This window comes from Cardiocondyla obscurior, linkage group LG04 (assembly GCF_019399895.1).
Source record: "Cardiocondyla obscurior isolate alpha-2009 linkage group LG04, Cobs3.1, whole genome shotgun sequence".
Classification (NCBI taxonomy): Eukaryota; Metazoa; Arthropoda; class Insecta; order Hymenoptera; family Formicidae; genus Cardiocondyla; species Cardiocondyla obscurior.
Window position 1 is genome coordinate 3,420,669 of NC_091867.1, and position 19,154 is coordinate 3,439,822.

At 37.1% G+C, this 19,154-nt stretch overlaps 2 protein-coding genes across 4 annotated transcripts in view; one reads left to right on the forward strand and one right to left on the reverse strand.

Annotated features, from left to right (window-relative positions):
• Positions 1 to 19,154, forward strand: part of Cdase (neutral ceramidase) — a 120,769-nt gene that overhangs the window by 83,216 nt on the left and 18,399 nt on the right. The window contains exons 1-7 of one of the 3 annotated variants that reach the window (XM_070656039.1): positions 3,545 to 4,093; positions 7,884 to 8,060; positions 8,373 to 8,516; positions 9,298 to 9,474; positions 9,577 to 9,704; positions 10,328 to 10,526; positions 11,543 to 11,749. In XM_070656039.1, the coding sequence (XP_070512140.1) occupies positions 7,914 to 8,060; positions 8,373 to 8,516; positions 9,298 to 9,474; positions 9,577 to 9,704; positions 10,328 to 10,526; positions 11,543 to 11,749 (1,002 nt within the window). In that variant the 5' untranslated portion in view covers positions 3,545 to 4,093; positions 7,884 to 7,913. Of the gene's footprint in view, positions 1 to 3,544; positions 4,094 to 6,922; positions 7,164 to 7,883; positions 8,061 to 8,372; positions 8,517 to 9,297; positions 9,475 to 9,576; positions 9,705 to 10,327; positions 10,527 to 11,542; positions 11,750 to 19,154 lie in introns of those variants that run through there. The other 2 variants (XM_070656040.1, XM_070656041.1) reach the window with 2 other exon arrangements.
• Cpr6 (cuticular protein 6) lies at positions 12,977 to 17,191 on the reverse strand. The gene is made up of 3 exons (XM_070656095.1): positions 17,051 to 17,191; positions 15,510 to 15,758; positions 12,977 to 14,381 (listed from the first exon to the last, which is right to left on the reverse strand). The coding sequence occupies exons 1-3, from the start codon at positions 17,135 to 17,137 to the stop codon at positions 14,100 to 14,102; spliced, it is 618 nt and encodes a 205-aa protein (XP_070512196.1). The 5' UTR covers positions 17,138 to 17,191; the 3' UTR covers positions 12,977 to 14,099.

The window sequence follows — 19,154 nt, forward strand, 5'->3', positions numbered from 1 at the left end:
TTTAAAACTTGACACGCAATTTTGCATTACATTTTGATTTCTTTTTTCAACAACTTTTTTTTTATTAATGATAAAAAAATTAAATTGCATTATTTTATACCTATATAAATATTAGAGATTATTTCGCAAAAACGATTGGACATATTGGCACTATTGACCTATTAATTTATTGACCTATTAATATTTTTTGAAACGCGAAAAATTAAGGGAGAAGATAAGAAGATGAAGGAATGCAACAATTAATTAAAAGCTGATTGCATACGAATTAAAAAAAAAAGTGACGTCTGTAAAGTTATTAGCTCTCTTATTTTGCGAAATTCTTATTTCTCGAATTTCGCAAAATATGGAACCAACTTCAGACATGAAAAAATGAGAATAAATGCCGATAAATCAGAACAGTTTGTTCAAAAATAAAAATAGTGTTCTTGGTGTAATTCGATACTTCACATCGTTGAAATGCAATTATGTGCATTAGCATGCAATGTGCAAGGCTGTCATATTCGAAATACTAGAAAGTCGGAAGGATATTTTTCCGCTGCGGTGAAAAAGAAACGCGACACTTCCTGAAACTTGTGTAAGGGAAAAGTATTGAAAGTTTTCTTTTTTTAATATTACATCGTTACGAGTACACTGTTTTTTTTTTTTTTCTTCTTCTTTTTTCTTTTTTCTTTTCTACATTAATTGCATTCAGTTTCTATCTCTGTCATGTCGTGTTTACGTGCATATCATTTTTAATAAATTACATCGAATGAAAAATAACCCAACAAAGCAGTTCACTTCTATCATGCATTTTTATGAAGTAAACGTCTTTTGAACTCTTTCCACTTTTGAGCTCTTATTATATTTGACTAAGAATTACAAAAGACCTTTTACTTTGCGCTATTTACTGATGTTATTAAAAGCTCTTTGATGTATCCTGCTTCTGAAGAACTATCAAAAATTTATTAATACAAAATTAAATCGCAGACGCAGTAAGAATAAATGCATCTCGATCAGCATTCGAGTTTCAGATTAACGCGGTATGTTTCCAAAACGATCAATTACAGTCATTTCATACTTTTATTATTGCTGCAATTCGTTACGAAGGGACAGTTTCGATGAGTATTACCTTTCGATGATTCATTGTCGATATATCAGGCGAACATTTTGTTACGCTGAAATTGTTTCAGCTATTGTAGAGACGATAATTGCACAATCCGCTTCGTTTTACTTTCTCCTGCGAGCACTCGAGTCGCCGCGGATCGATGAAAGCGACAGTTCGTGCTCTGACGTTACGCCAAGTACATATACGATTGTTCCGATCAATTTTGTTTGTTTCGTACGACGGCAGTGCTCGCGATTAATTTGCGGCCGTTTGATCGCATAATAATCGAACGAAAAGATAATAAGCAATTATCGCGCCGTACAAATGACAAATTGCTTCGCGTGAAATGTTCAGGACGTTTTGAATGTTACATCAACGCCCCGCTTGTATGGTTTATTAATTACGGTCACATCATTGTGCGGACCCTTCCTGGAAAATTTAGCCAATCAAGCAAATATCGTCACACATTCAAAACCGCAATTAAGTGGGAAAACGTTCCGCGTTTCTCAATTCCCAAGTGCAGATCATTATTTCCTTTATTGGTGGCTCTCTTTTGGAATAAATAACTTTCATTCAATTCTTTACTTATGTCTTATTAATTAATTGAATTAATATACAATCTACGCAAAGAAGTTTTATAATTACATATTAAATTTTATTAAGTAAAAAATTATTATTATTATTATTATTTTCTTTTTTATACGGATTTAAGTTACGGTCGCAGGATGACATCCAAATATTTTGTATGTAATATGTAATATAAATTTCGCGAGTCTCATTTTTCAAACAAGGTCTTCGGAAAAGTAGAGTGAGAGTCTCTCCGCAAGCCACAGTCGGCGGGAGAGAAATTTTTTTGAGATGACTACCATCCATCACGCGAGACACAGATTCCACGAGAAAACGCCTGTAATGACATTTGTAAGTATTTGCTAGGAGTTTAACGTGGCCAATGGTTTGAATAATGTATACTTTTTTATTATTATTAATTTTTTTTTTTTTTATCAAATATGTAAGTAAATATTTTAATAAGCAAACCGCGTTGACCCTTCTGATGAAGCTGCATTTAGTATACGATCCTTTATGCAAAATAAAATTATCTATGCAACGGCATGAAATGTGCAAAGTTTACCATACGTGATTACACTTGTCTGATCAATTTAGTCTCACGGCTTGAGAGTGTTTATATTATAAAGATTGCTTCTGCCCGTGCGTGAGCATTGTTTGAGAAATCACATAAAAAGATAACTGGGAAAATGATACTGCAAGCTTCGTATGCTCGTATCGGAGTCAAGGAAAACCAGAGCGGCAAGTGTATTCTTCATTTTTTTTATACTACGCGTAATTACTTGCATTGTAACAGTGACTGTATAAAAATCGCCCTTATCACTGACAATTTTTTTTTTTTTTTTTTAATATATTCCTTTGACCGTTTTTCAAGATGATTAAATATAATCTAACCTTATGAAGCTAAACGTTAGAATGCATTTTTACCTCTGAAAAATATCTGCCATGAATTGTGAGCTTGCCGCTTGAAATGCTGTCGTTTGTAATCTCAGCGTGTTTTTTTTTCTTTTTTCAGGAATTTAAGAACATTATTTTTCTGCAATTTCTGTATAATAGTAATATGAATCGTTTTACATGATAATTTTGGATACGTGCCGGACGTACAAATAAAAGTTTCAACATACTAGATATAAAAGCGTTTTATTATTTATATTAAACGCATTATTTCATATTTTATTATTTATTCGTCAATTTGAATATTATATCCGTGCATTATTATTACTAAAACTAGTTTAGCATTATTTTTCGAGTAGTTGGTTAGCTCGAAATGATTAACAAGGATTAAAATTTAGATGCTTTTAAGCTCTAACTTTATGCGAATAATAAAATAAAAATAAACTTACGTTATCAAATATTTAGTTCCATTTTTAAACGTTTAAAAATAACATAATTAATCGAAGAAATATTTAACAAGATTAAAACGTTAATTCCGGATATCAATATGACATGCGATCGATCAATAGTACAAGGCTGCACTTACAGCTTTTAAATTAAATATTTTATCGGGAACTTTTGTACCTCAGCTTATAATTAAATCAAACTTTATTCACTTTGTGCCGTTCTATCGAAAATCATTTTAAATAATAAAAAGTAATGAAAAACGCTGTGTAGAAACTACCATATACGTTCTTTTTTTTTTTCTCTTTCTGTCTCTCTTAAAGCGGTACCCTATTAGACTGATTGGCTGAATTTATAAATTTGAATTGACATTCTTCTAGCAATATTCTGATTACGGCGTGATAGTTCTCGGACAATTGTCCCACTGCCGTAGGCTTCAGCTATTGACCTACTCATGTATACGCTTCATGTCAAGGCGAGAAGAGGAGAGAAAATGAGAGACGCGAGGGTGCGGAGCGATTGTGAGAAAGAAGCTAGATGTATGTACGTATATGTGAATTTGTGCGTGTGCCCGTGCGGTGAGAATAGCCGTAGAATCGCGTTTCCGTTTCCCCTTCTTCGCGTCGGTGACCATGTGAGTCCCAACGTTGGGTTTAGGTTTGGTATCCGAACAGAGTCTCTCCGTGGTGACGGGCTGGTTGGCCTGTTTGCATTGCAGTCCCAGCTGGCGACCCAGGTTCCCTTTTCTCGCCATCGCGACATCTATGATCTCAACACGATCAAGTGTATCGTTTATTTCGTGAAAACACTTGATTCAACCAGTTGTTCCGCTCCATTCCCGTATCAGCCACGATAACTCGAGCGCGGCGTTAATTACGCGAATTTCACGTGTATCGGCTGTGACATATTTCTTGCTGTGTGCTGGTTATGGTGTTGACGACCGGGAATATCACGATCGGAATTCGTTTACAAGAAGCCAAAAGTGTGCCGGCTGTGTGATAACTAGTTTACGCGCGATTGTATTTATTAATTACAAAGATTGTATCGCTGGAATACTTTTCCAGTAGGAGGAGTATTAATTAAAAGTGAAGTAAATGTGACTTACAGGTGTGTAATTAAAAATTTTTTTTTTTAATTATTATTTGCAAATTTGTTTAATTGTTATATTTAATCTTCGGAGCGTGCGCTGGGCCCATAGAGACAGAGTTCAACTTTTAAGCGTTCTAGAACCTTTAGAGAAAGATCTCTTTTCTTTTCTTTAATATCACGATTATTTATGTTTTTATAAAATTTTTATTCGCATATTATTTTTTCTCATTGTCTCTCGTAATGATTAAAAATAAAGATTAAAAAATTGATGTGTTAGAACCAGATGATATATGAGTAAAATAAAACTCTGGGTTACTCACGCTCATATGCGGTGAAATATAATTTTTATACTTATTTTACGTTTTGAGAGAAGGCAGCGCGAGAAAAAAAGGTATTTGTAGAAAAATATGAATGTACGTGTTTCCTGGACGGGAAATTATCGTATAAAGAATCGCAAATTTGGATTTAATATTTTGGCATTGTTACAAAATCGAATGCTAGCACGTTTTATGGTGGAGCTGGTTTTATTTTTCATTTTTATTTAATTTTGTTGTATATTTGTTTTCACCGACCGTATAAAATGACTATTACTACTTGTAAAACAAATTTCTTCTATTTTAAAATGTAAAAGATAATCTTTTTGATGTGCAAGATTCATAGAACAGCGTTACAAATATAACGCTGAAGAATTTCGCGAAAAAAAAGTGAAAGCGTTCTCTTGAATTTGACATAACTGGTATAATCGTCCGTCCCGTTAAAATTTAAACACCATCCGGCTCTCGTTTCATCCGATCTTCTCTCTCACGTAATTTACAGTCAATTTAAAAGACAGTGATTCTCATAATCGTGTATGTTAAATACTCGGTAGCATACGCGACACGTCGGTTGTAAATTCTACTTTATGTAAAAAAAAAAAAAATTATTTAATAGTTTACAATGCAATCGGTGAGCATCTTGCAGTTTCAATGTGAAGTGGTACAGTAGGTCGTGATGCCTGAGATCAATGTCTTCCAAAGAATACTTCGCGTCTATAATATACGTGAACCATTATCGAAAAACCTTTCCTTTTAATTACGACGTTTCCAATTACCGTTAACCCTTAAATTAATCGACGGCTGTTGAAACGAACGCGAGGAAATAAAGATATTGATTTAACGAGAAAGTCTAAAAGATAACGCAAGAATGATGGCCATTGGAAAAGCGTTTTACTGCATTCCATCGAATGCACGTGCGAGAAAGGACAGTTACAAGGAAATTTGAAAATCGTAAAAAAAGTCAAATTGAAAGGAGAACGTCGAATTGCTCAAGTATTACCTATATATACATACACGTGATCAGAATAAGCTGCTTAAGATTAAATCTACCGGCAGATGTGCACGTAGAATAGTAAATCGATAAAAATAATATGCAAATGGAAAAGTGTAAATTTACGACCATTCCTTCCTCTCAGCCGTGACGTTTCATTTTAGGCATTAATTAAAAGTCTACATGAAACTCCATATGCTATTTACAAATGATATTATTAATTACGCTTTAATCTTTGGAATGCCACTTGTGCCACGAACATTTCAGTAATTCGGACTGCCAGTTGCGCTGAACGTGCAAATTTTTAGTAATTAGCTTTTTAAAACATCTGCCGTGCAGAAACAGATTGCCGGTTTTTTTTTAAAGTTATTAAAAAAAAAAAAAAGAGAGAGAGAGAGAGAGACAATGTCAGTATATTTACGTGAGTGCAAACACAGAAAGTTGCTTGCCAGCGCGAATGAGTTAGTGATCGACGCAAATCAATGTCAATGTTCAAAGTAAACGTCTCATTTTCAAGTGTGTTAAAATATATAGAAAATCGTGTAAGTTTCAAAGTTTGCATCCAGCGCGAGTAAGACGATTCTTATTTAATTCTTCGAGCTAATAAACGTCGTGTAAGAGAGAATATCACACGCGCATTTGAAATTATCATGTTAAAACGCTCGCTACTCGGTCGTTAGCGTTAATATTACTTTCACGTTTTATCAATTTATGTTAAGTACTCAGATTATACCCTCTTCGCGAGACCGTTTCTGTGCTTTCATAAAGAGAAGAAACGCGGTGATTCAGCGCTGGTACCAATGGTCCACGAAGCGGAAAGAGAGATGTAAATGAATTATTGTCCACGGTCAATCTCTTAATTCTCGTGGAGCCTTTGCAGAGTGACGCGAAACGAAAATGGAATTACGAGGAATATTTCAAATAAAAAAAAAAAAGTATTTTAATTTCTGAAACTCGTGTCTCGCCATTGGAATTGGAGATCACAAGTGATCTCCAAAGAACAATGCTTACACACACGTTGAGTTTTCGACGCGTGCGCGAGGCTATTAAGCCGATATGAGAACAATGAACATTCCGGATGACAAATATTTCGAGCCGTGTGCAACTGCACGTCACATAATTGACGCCTACGCCAGTTCACATGCACTCAACATATCTAATGAACGCATGTGTTTCTGTATCGCCCGGTGAATTTACGAGCGCAGTTGTTACATCGCGTGAAATACCGAGCGATTTACGTATACATGTGAACGTTTACGTGTCGCATCCGAGTAACGCATATGTATCTTTCCACCAGCGGCTTATCTCTGCCGACAAGCCACTTGTGGTATATGCAGTTTGACGATGCAATATGCGCAACTACATTTACCGTCATTTTTATGTAAAATGATTGACACTAAGGTTAAAAAAAATGAGCAGGATAAAGAAAAATGAAAACAATAGTTTGTCAAATTTTGTGACTTTCCTCGCGCAATTATTTATAAATTTTTTTTTTTTTTTTTTAATGACAAATACGTGTATATTAATCTTGGTAAATGACGTTTCCGATGTCGCAACATGCAAATGTATTATCGATTTTGATTAACGTTACATGTGGTATATATGCTTCCGCAGGAAGGATTTTTTCGATATTCCCCGTCAGTATTGTTCGGGCAACAGAGAGCGAAAGACGGTGCATTCAATATAAAAGGACCCGGCCGCCGCGTCCCCGGTATTCCTTGCAGATCCGCAATTTCCTTGTAAACCACATTCCTGCCGCGGCTGCAACGACAGTCTTCCAAAGGTGAAATCACGTAACGCGCGAGAAAGTTTTTGTTTATGCATTCCTTTTTTTTTTCTTTTTTTGGCGGACGCTGGTAACCACAGATCAGTGAAAGTGGTTTCGCGACGCCATCCGTTGGCCTTGGACCGCTTTTCGAAATCGATAATTCTTAATTCAATTAGTACCCGTTAAAGCCGTTCAATTGATGAAAATATCACTGAAAAACAGCCCAAAACAATCGCTGTTAATTGCGTAATTAACGACGCGGAACTGTTAAATTATTAATGCTCGTTATCGGTCGTGTATATTAAAAAAGGAGAGACGCAGCATGCTTACGAAAGTAGATAGATAAAGTTGTCGACGCTCTTCTTGATACTCTCACAATCAGTACTCCGAAGCATCGTGACATTGAATACGTACGACACGCTAATTCGTCGATTTAGCGGCACGATATTCCTCGCGTCATCACGCGCGGTGTATCTTGCTTGATAAAATTTGCGCCTGTTGTTATGATGTTTATCTTCGGCAACGACGTGCCGACCGTGTCGCGTTATCGCGCGTAATAAAGCGCAAATGTTCCCCAAGCAAAGATAAGTAATTGGAAAAATTAGTGATTATTTTGTCCACCGATGGCAAATAATAAAGTTACAAAGCCCGCGCGGCATGATAGACAGCCGACTGTCCGAGAGATATCAAGCGGGGTTACAAGCGCGTATTTGTCATTCTCCTCTTTGCTTTCAGCTCGGGCAGCCAAAGGGCTCACAAAACTGAATGGATACTTTGGCACGGCCGCTTCTAAGAACTCGTGGTTTATCTACGTTATGGCTACTCCTGCTGCTATCACCTGCCGCTCTTGCCTCGTACAGCATCGGCATCGGAAGAGCTGACAGCACAGGGCCGACCGCTGAAATTGTCTTTGTCAGTATTCCACATTCTATCTATGAGATAAAAATTCCGAGAATTCGTATATTATATGAATGTTTTTTTTAAAATAACGAGGAATTGTATTTCGGTAAAAAATGTATTAAACTAAAAAATATATATATATATATATATTAAGAAAAATATAACTATTTAAGCTCTCGAAATAAAACAGTTCCGCGAATGTATTCATGATAATTTTTTGTAATTGCTAATATGATTTGCTAAATGAATGAAAACCGTGGAATTAATAAAAAGGTACAAGGTAAGCTATAAATGTGTGGATTTAATTAAATATTATAATTTTAGATGGGATATGCGAAAATCGAGCAGAAAGGTGCTGGCCTCCATCTCCGATTGTTTGCCAGAGCTTTTATCATCGACGATGGTATCGAAAGATTCGTTTTCGTCAGCGTGGATAGTGCAATGATAGGCAATGACATTCGCCAAGAGGTAACATATGCATATTTGTTTTTATAATAATTAAAATAAAAGTATGACTTAAACAATTTTTTATGCAATATTAAAGATAGTATGAAAAAAATTTTTTGACCGTTTAACACAATTTTGTTGAGTTTTTCCATAACTTCTACGTTATTTATTTTCCGTTACGCAATTCTGTCTTCAATTATTAAAGATTATTATTTTGTAAAAACGCAACTATAGACAGCGAAAATGTTTTAAGAACGTTATCGTGAACTATTTAATAAAATAATATGCATATTTATAAACGTTTAAAACAATTTTGTTCAGTTTTTCCATAACTTCTACGTTATCTATTTTCCGTTGCGCAGTTTTGTCTTCAATTATTAGAGGTTTTTATTTTTTAAAAACGCAACTATAGACAGCGGAAATGTTTTAAGAACGTTATTGCAAACTATTTAGTAAAATAATATGCATATTTATAGACTCTTGTTATTAGAGAATGAATAATTCGCGTATAATACTCTTTTTTTTATGCAAAGTATAATAAAAAATCGATGCAAAGACAGTTCAGTTGGATGACGTTGGGTTTTAAAGTTGATGCCTGAAAAAACAAATATGTATTAATTTATATTTAATATTTTTCTCCATATTTTCTGTACTGAATAAAATTCAATCTCAAATATTGTTTATTCAACTCACAGATAAACCGTTCGCTTTTCATTTTATTTTTTATTTTACGAGAGCGTGATTTTCGCTGTAAAATACGCTTGCTATTACGCGATATTAATCATGATCCTTTCTGCTGCAGGTGTTGCGTAAATTGAAGACTCAATTTGGCGACATATACACGGAGAGGAACGTGATGATTAGTGGTACACATACACACTCAAGCCCCGGCGGATTCATGCTGGACGTGCTTTTCGATTTGACCACATTTGGCTTCGTCAGGGAGTCGTTTGACGCGATCGTCAACGGCATAACGAAGGTAGGCGAGGCGTATGAACGAACGGCACTGCATCACTACGAGCGATCCACTTGATCGACGATAATAGCCAGCAGTGATGAGATATTTGTTTTAACGCTGCAGAGTATCGAGCGGGCCCATAATGCTGTTGTGCCCGGAAGGATCTTCATTACTCAAGGGAAAGTTTTGGACACCAACATCAATAGGAGTCCGCAGGCATATCTTAACAATCCGAAATCGGAGAGAGATAGGTAAGTAACGACGTTGTAGTCGTTACGTTAAAATATTTCGTAAAGAAACTCCTGGCGGAATTAAAATGCCTACCAGGTCCAAAGAGAAAGAAAAAAAAAAAAAAAATTTATGAGAGCCTCGATCCTCAAATTTCAGAACGGTTAGGTGTGAACAATAATTATTGTACCCACTGTGATGATTTGGAATTAATTCCGATCGAGGAGAATATTATTAACGGCGTGATTATAGGGGCGTCGGTGTTCGTAACATTGAGAGCTCAGCCCTACAGTTGGGTTACAACGTTATCAAATAACGCAGTCGATCAAATCGCGCCGTAATCACTTAGTAAGAGCATTGGAGAATGTACCTAGTTCTGAATATTCGGCATCGGACCTTATTAATTCTCGGAACGCACAGAGCGATCGTGTATATTGCGTATTATACAATGTTCGACACATGTCGGCATGTTTGTGAGCCTACATAAGCATATGAGTTCTCGGAAATTCGCGACCACTTGCGTCCACATGTCACCTAAATTGATTTCCACGACGTTTTGCAAAATGCTGCGAACAATACGCCAATCGTTGTGTGAAAAAAAAAAAAAAATTTCCCGTGATACGAATGCGCTCTTTTATATTTCTAGATACGAGTACGACGTAGACAAGACTCTAACACAAATGCAATTTATCGGTGCCGATGACAAGCCCTTGGGCGTCATAAATTGGTTCGCCGTGCATCCAACTAGCATGAACAATACGAACCGCCTGGTCTCCAGTGACAATGTGGGTTATGCTTCAATTCTCTTCGAGAAAATGATGAATAATAATGCCACGGCTGGCAAGGTAAGTTTGTTATTAGCTCTCCGCTGCGTTATTTTACTGTATTCAAAATGAAATTATAATCAAGCGTCACGTGAAAGTTAAAACGACTACAAAATTGCAAATAAATCTAGAAGACAAGAAAATTTAATAAGCGAACACGAAAGGTAGCGTTTAGAGTTGCGGAATCGTGTAACGCTCGAATAATTTTAAATAAATGATACCAATGTGCTTATAAATATTATACGTTGCGTGCGGGAAGCGGTTTCACGAATGGCATGCAAGATACATTGTGCGTGCGTGTGTGTCATATTATCATTCTATTATCTCTCTTTCCTCTTCAAAGTGAATCCATTTGACCTCCGTACAAAGAAGTTGCATTGTTCATGCTGTTGCACGTCTCGCTCGTTTTTCATTCTTCTTTTCTCTTTTTCTTTTTTTTTTTTTTTTTTTTTTTTTTACTTGACTATTTCTTAATCCCCGCGTGACGGTTGCAGCATGAATTAACATATTAAGCGGTCGGAATTCAAATAAAAAAGAAAAAAAAAATAAAAAAAGGAAAAGATCTCTAAATGCGCGCATGGTAAAATTTGAGCGTGCGAGAAAACGGCATGTGGTGTGATTAGGCTAATGTAATTTTCATAAGCATATTTTGAAATTACTTTGGCTTAAATTTGCATGTAGGAATACGCAAAGTCTTGTAGGAATAATTAAGAGTGCTTCTTCTCACTTGAAATGCACTTCATCGCGACGCGAATAAGCCTTAAGTATATTTATTTATCGTTATAACAATAAACGATCGTACGCTACAGTCCGTATCTCATATTTGCCGCACGTGCCGAAAAGTAATTTTAAACTTTCACGTAAATCTATACTTTCGGTAACTATAGAAATTCGTTTAAATTTAATTTAGTTCAACAACGATATTTCGCGTCGATGCTAATTAAACGGAGAGTGATTTTTCTTTTTTTTTTCCGCAAGCACGTTTATAAATTGGTTATATAGGAATTATGTTTCTTTTTTTTTTTTTTTGGTATTAGGGTGACTTCGTAGCGGCCTTCGCCTCAACTAATCTCGGGGACGTTTCGCCAAACACGCGAGGGCCAAAGTGCGAGTTCTCCGGAAAGAACTGCTCCGACCAGTACACGTGTCCCGGAAAGAAGGAAATGTGCTTCGCCTCCGGTCCTGGGAAGGATATGTTTGAGAGCACAAGCATTATTGCTCACAAAATTTATCAGGAGTCTGTGGTAAGTACGCCTTATCTTGACGTTTTTGAGATCCCCATTATTCTCGATGTCTCTCTTTATTTATCGCGCGAGATACGTGCACCAGCAACTTTTTTTTGTTTAAAAAAAAAATAATTGTGATGTCGGATACTTCCCCGTGTCGAAAGTGATCTGACACATCCGCTTTAAAAAGTCAAACGAAAAGAGGTTTTAACGATTTCTCCGGCGCGGAAATGCCCAAAAATGGACGCCTTAATTGAATAGAAAAATCAGATTACACCGTCATAACGCAAAAGTAAGGCAATTTGAAAGCGTGCGCGTTTCACGGTCTCGGCAACGCGAGTAAGTTCAAGTGCTCGGACAAAGCGGCATTATCGTAACGAACTCAACGTATTATTGCTCGAATCAGCTGTAGTGCATTTCCTCGTGTGTGTATTGTTAATTACGCGGTGGCACATGTGAAACTTATTAGCGGCGCGAGCAAAGCCACCGATGCGTCGAGATCGTTATCGGGCAAATTAAGTGATTCCGCGCGCGTAGTGCGATTCATCAAGAGCAATACGCTAATTAAAAGTGTCTCGCGTCGTGAGACATTGGCCGTTGTAGTTTGAAACTGAAAGCCCGGAAGAATTAGAGACAATGCTCGTAACCGCGACGTGCAAAGAATTTTGTCGTGAAAGTTACACAATTATTATGTAATTATTAAATTATATAATTATTCTTATCTTCCGATAATTTATAGAATTTTATGAGTTTATAATAGTAATTTGGGATTATTATTAATTCGATATTTATAAATCGATTATTTTTGTTTTCTGTAATGATACTCATTACAATTTCTATTACGGCTAAAGGAATTTCAGGAAGATAATGGTCAAGGAGTTGTTTTTTTCTTCTTTTTTTTTTAATTAGGCCATTCCTGAGTGATTTAACAACGAGAAAAACCAGTCTTTTCTCATAATTTTCTTGAGATTAATTACGTAACGCGATTATTTGCTTTTGTGGAAACCGTAATGATGCGTTGCAGCGTTATTGAAGAAATCAGAGCCGCTTGCACTTCATTACAATTTCTCCAGAAGATTATATGTTACTTCGTTATCGCCAAGTTCCTCTTTATTGAATAAAAGTTGAATAACAGCGCTGGTTGAAAAGACTCGCTGGAAAGTCTATGTTCTAGCAAGAGATCATCTCAATACGTGTCATTCGCATTTTCTGTCTGTGGATGATGAAAGATGAAATGCGAATTCCTACCTAGTCAATTATTCTTTTATTTCGACATAGACCAGCTATTTTATCATTATATTATTATAATATTATTAATGTCAATTTCTTTTTACGATACGTCTAATTTATTGTACGATATGTGCACACACGTGCTTGGATATAAAAGACTTGTCTTTTATTTCTCTTATTCTTAACAAGATTTTCTCGTTGTTTTTAAAAAATAATTTGCATTTAAATCCGAAGTACATTTGTCCTTTGTATTTGTTTTACATTAATGTAATGTTGAGCTTTTTCGTTCCCGTAGTAAGTTTAACCCTGTAATAGAAGTCTATATCATCGTGATATTACGCAGACTGCAGATTGTTCTCGGACGGATTTGAATAAACCCATTTTCTACGCGGCGGCGAAACGTTTGCACATTTTCCTTTCTAAATTATTCGCGGCATATTTATTTAATTTAATATGCATTAGACCTCAAATTGGACGTATTAATAAGCACCTCGTGAGCAAGTGAAGTTTGTATCGTCATGTCGCTCTGCAAATATAAATCGATACTCGAGACATGCGCGGTTACATCAGAATTCCAATTTCGTCAAATGGTTGTATTTAAAAGGGACGCATGAAGTTCCTCAGTGCGACTGTCGCGAATTATCAGAGGAGGGCGAAATAAATAGATGGAAGTAACACAGACACACGCACACATATATGTATATATACATATATATCCGTTACCTGTGAAGTAATCGATTGTTTCGCGCTTGCTGTTAAATCAGGCGCTTCGAAATAAGGCAAACGAGGTGGAGGACCAATTGTAAGACAAAATAATTTTTATTTCAATTTGTAGAAAATCATATCAAGCATTGCGTCGGGAAATAAACGTTCCTTAATAATCTCAGTTTGTAAACTATTACCGCATATGTTAAAAGTATAATCCTAAACCCTTCTAAGACCTAATTATCTCATATAAAAACTTTTTGTACGTACGAATGGGTCCAATTCCCTTTCTTTTCTGCAACGATCAATTAATCTGAAGAGCTCGGTCAAGCTTAAAAATTTCGCTGTCACAGTGACTAGCAGACCGATTGATTATCGAGTGATGCCTCTTAGCGAAACGCCCGATTCGTTGCTATTTACACGGCGGGTTGAGCTAATAGTGCTTCTCGTAGTCGTAGCTGTTGTAATGCGCCGGCGAGACGTACTTGACGATCGGCACCGGTTTCGGGTGCACCGCCGGTCCGACTTTCTTCACGACGGCGTTGAAACCGTTGTGATCGTCCGCCGTGTACTCGACGATACGCACACTTCCGTCGGGCTCGTTCACGCTGTAAGAACCGTGGACGACGTCGCCGTCTCGCACCTCGTGCTGGGTTTTCACGTCACCGGTATGGGGATCGTGCACGCCATAATTGAAGGTGTATCTTGGGTGCGACTGCAACAAGTGCATAGCGTAGTTATAACGCCTGTTTGCGACAAGCCAGCGACGTGCATCCGCATGCCGAGGCGCTGCTGAGAGCCTCAACTACTTCGCACGCTCGTCACGGGTTTATATTGTTTTATTTTTCGCACATTTTGATATTGAGATTTGCCACTTACAAATAATTGTTGCAGACGACGCAGAGCGTCGTTCTGATTTTCGCGTATATGGAAATTATTTTTCAAAAGATTAGCGAGATTTGTAACTTAAGAGACAGATTAATTTGAATGCAATTTAATTTATAGAATTAATATACTTGCTTTTACTAATTTTTTTTTTTTTTTAATTTTTTGTACTGTGACGCAGTTTTGTGCGTATTTTAATTACTTTTATGTAAATAAATGGATTACAACTTTTGATTATATTTGTATATAATGAATATAATATGAATTTATTGCAGTTTGGCGAAATTAATCTGAAACTGTAATAAAATTACTTCCACGCGCTACTTCTGCACGCTTTTGAAAACCGATGTTACATTGCAATTATCCGTACACATAGTACTGTATTTCCTCGTTTTAAGTTATTACTTAGAGCGCCGCTTTTAGTGACAATTAACATCGCGAGAAAGCGACGACAATGAGCGTTGCGGGACGAGGCTTGATAATAAGATACGCCGAGGACAGAGGAAATACCTTTGTCAGACAGACGTCGCTTTTCAAAGAGACAAGAATTTAAATTAACATATACGCTCGAGGCGTCTGGAAATATCAACGGCTTGACGGATCTTGACACTTTTCAGAAGGAAAACGTGCGGGAATTTATATTAAACCTCGTTAATAAAGTTGAAACCAGAGTCGCGAGAAAGATATAGACATCGATGAGAGATATGAATTCCCTCGTAACCAAATATTGTTGGTGTAAACATTATTGTATCGCGCTATCTTTCACGTGCAAAAATGCTTCCTAAAGAAAAAGAGATTTTTGCAAAATAAAGAAAAAAATGGATTTCAATAAGATAGCGTCAGATATTTTTTAAACAATAAAATTTCAACGATAACGGTAAAGCTAAAATATATATCACATTTCATTAACAAGCAAAAGTAACTTAAAAATAGCCAAAGTACAGGAAAAAATACTCACGTAATAGTCATGATCCGGCTCGCTTTTGTAGCCATGATATTCGTGGTCCAGAGATGCGTCCACGTGGAGCGGGCCAGCGGACACCGCATGCACCGGAACCGCGACCGTCGGCAGTACCTTGTATCCGGCGGATCCAATGTATCCGTCGAGATCGCTGTAATCGCTATAGGACGACAGGCCATGGCCGTTGTAACCGCTGAGAACCACCGCGTGGCTAAAAGCCAGCGTGGCGCAAAGGAAAGCGATCGTCTGCAAACCACAATTCGCGATCGTAAATCTCCTCTGTGGGAAAATGTGATTGTTAATATGCAAAGTTGTGTCAAGGATCCGATAGTTTCTTTTCGAGTTCCTCCGCGTCGGTCGAAGGGAGCGTTTCACTTCTCATTTGTATTCTTTTAATCCCTCTGGAGCGTCCACCTAAGCGTTTCTTCTCATCAACCGCGGTGCCTCATGCAATATTTAAAAGCGTCCCTAAGTGTAGCGCGGCGAATAATCGATAGCCCGCGCGTTGCAGGCAATTTTCATTAGTCACCTGTCAATGCAAAATCTCGGACGAAGATGAGTTTGGAAAGTCATCGGGGCTGATTTATCGGGAAAGTCACCGCGGCGAGACGCGCTTCTTGAGTTTCAACGTTTCGTTAAACCTCGGATTGGAAATTCTATCGATGAGGAGACCGTCCCCTATTCACTTTCACGCCGATCTTGTTATTCGTAGGTCGGCAGATAAGTCGATGGAAATACCACGGAAGTGGTTAACAATTTCGCTTCCTCATCCGCCGCGATGAAAATGATATATCGCGAATAAAAAGGTTTATTACACCCCCGACGCGAATATTCATGCCTGAGAAAGCTGACGTGGATTCCGGTACTTTGAGGTAAACCAAAGAATCGGGAAGAAAGAGAAATCTGATTTCGTCAGATGAAAAAGCCTGAGCTCGGAATGGTGGTATAAATTCTCTTTACGATCGGTTTAAAGATGATCGGTTGAAAGAAGTATTAGTAATTTTAGACAAATGTAACGTTATATCCAACAAGTTGTTCAAAATAAATAAAAATTGTTCACAAATATTAAACAAAAAAAAAAAATTCTAAATAATATGCAAGATAGCTAAAAAATAAGATCTAATTCTGTTAAGCCTAGTTCTAATTAAAAAAAAAAATAAAAATACAAATAGACAAATAAATAGTCTTATTTTACATGATGTGTGCGTGATACCAGAGTACACATTAAAAACTCTTTTCTCAGCAAGAGCTCAAAGGGGGTGACTCTATTCCAGCTCAGCAGCCCAACCCTGCTTTTTAACGTAGTAGTTTTATGCAAAGGTGATATCGACGGTTTTGTTCGGCAATAATATTGCAGCAGGCGAACTAACGAGCGAGAAAAAGAGAAATACGGGAGATCCACTTTGGCGATAGACGTAACGGCGGAAGTACTCTCGAACGCGACCGATAGGGAAAAGCGACGCACACTCGCACGATCTCCCAGCCACCCACTCTCGTTCATACCACACTCGGAGTCGCGGGGCCTTCTCGACTCGTACCTTCAGCATGATGTTTCCACAATGTTTCCGCTCACAAGCACCGTTTACCGTATGCGAGACCGTCGGGCGCAAAGTCACTGATAGCATTATTCCCGGACGATGGGCTTATATCCATCTCCCACCTTAGGATGGCTCCGTTCCGGGCAAAAGCTCTCGGCCTCGGGTGCCACCACTCTTTCAGATTCGCGTCCAAGTTGTACCCTACCTTCCTTCCCCCTTCGCCGATTTTTTTTTTTTTCGTGCATGAGAAAATACGATCCACGTGCTCGACGACGGCGGCACACGTCGGCGTCACTCGTGCGAAAATCCTGAAAGAGATATTCGGCCGTCGCGTTCAAATCAATTGTCACGCTCGCGATCTGATCAGAGGGAGATAATCGAAAGGTTGATTAGCACAAAAGGTATAGATCAAGTTTAGTTGCATTGGATGATCGAACAAAATGGGTAGGACAAAATTGCCTGTACCTTTTTTGTGACGAATCTTACAATTGTTAGTAAAAAATTCAACAGATTAATTTAACCGTCGAAAAGCCGATTATGTTGAAAGGATAGGAGGATGAATGTTATTTTCCGAATCCCTCGCTTCGCAACTATGTGTAATGGAATTTAGACATAATTCGAACAACGGTGGCCAAGTGGACGTAAAATTGAACGGAAATGATAAAATGATTGAATCGTCCAGCGTTAATTTGATAAAAAAAAGTATACATTAAATTGTATATTTGTATTTTATTACCAATCGGTTTGTAAATTATATTAAGTAAAACTTTATTTTATATTTGAATTATAATTATTTTTTATTTGACTTTTTAATTTAACTCACTGAGGGCTTCTGTTTAACGAAAAAATAATGTTTTATTAATTAATATTTTATTAATAATATTAATTACGTAATATGAAATTAATGTCATAAAAGTATGATTGAAACTAATTTAAATACAAAATTTTATAAATAAAAAGTCTTTTAGTAAACGTGAAATTGAAAACTCACTAAGGTTAACAATGTCGACTTACCGTAATCTTTTATTATTCTTTAATTATAAATTACTGCGTAAGGAATACATGAAAGAACAGTTGATTGCTTATGCATCATTGTTACAGCGCACATAAAGATTACGTCATGTCCTCGCGTAATAGAAGCAAATGCTCTTACTCTTTTCACTCGTACTCTCTCTTTCTCTCTACACGCTGACGGCCGAATTAATACTATTCTCTTTTGTGAAATCGCTTACGCATTTTTCTCCGCGGCAAAGATACATAACGCAGAGAGAACGCATAACTAATGCGGGAAATTTGCGCCGAATTCCTTCGATCGCGAAATAAAACCGGACCGCGCGTTGCAGAACATCCTCGAGAGAAAGGATACGTTCATTAATTACGAAAAATTCACCGCCGCTTTTTTTTTACCGGCCATATTATTCATTTTAACAGAACTTTTATATGAAAATGAACTTTCACTGGCAATTTTACGGCTTTGCGGATTAAATATTGCTTTACGAAGCTTTAAAAGTAGTAAAGCATTTTATTTCGCGATGCTTTTTATGTTTGTAATTACAGCGCGAGATAATTAGTCTTTTTTACGCGATGCGTATGTTTGTTTATGCGCTGAAAAACGCGGCCAGTGTCCTTATACAACAAATTTAATTCTCGAATACATCTCCAGCCTCAGCCGACAAAGGCGTGGTAGCTTCAGTTCTATTCTTACGCAATTCTCGACAAAGCCCGTTTGTTTTCGCAATGAGCAATGTTACTTCTTTGCGCACGTAACCTATACATCATCACGTTCATGGAACGACGATGATGTGTACGGTAACCACCGTTGAAAAAAAAAAAAAAAAAAAAAGAAAGAAAAAGGTCCCGCCCGAGTGATTACCGGCGCGATCTATCTGGATCAAGATCATAAGCGACAAAACCTTTCGATTTCAGCCCAAATTCTTTTGTTGCGCACTTACGTAACATTATACCGGACTTATTGTTCAATGTTCCTCCGCGAGAGAGAAAAAGGTTGCATGACTCCATTATTTTCGTGTGATATGTTGAAATTTATTACTTTAGTAACCGCGTGCGAAGCGCGTTGCGTCGACTTTGGCAATGATCAATCATT

Coding starts and splice junctions, on each gene's coding strand:
- Cpr6 (XM_070656095.1), bottom strand. CDS start 17,137: ATGCTATCAGTGACTTTGCGCCCGACGGTCTCGCATACGGTAAACGGT. Junction 15,759..17,050: donor GTGGAAACATCATGCTGAAG/GTACGAGTCGAG, acceptor TGTGGTTTGCAG/ACGATCGCTTTCCTTTGCGC. Junction 14,382..15,509: donor AGCCGGATCATGACTATTAC/GTGAGTATTTTT, acceptor CACTTGTTGCAG/TCGCACCCAAGATACACCTT.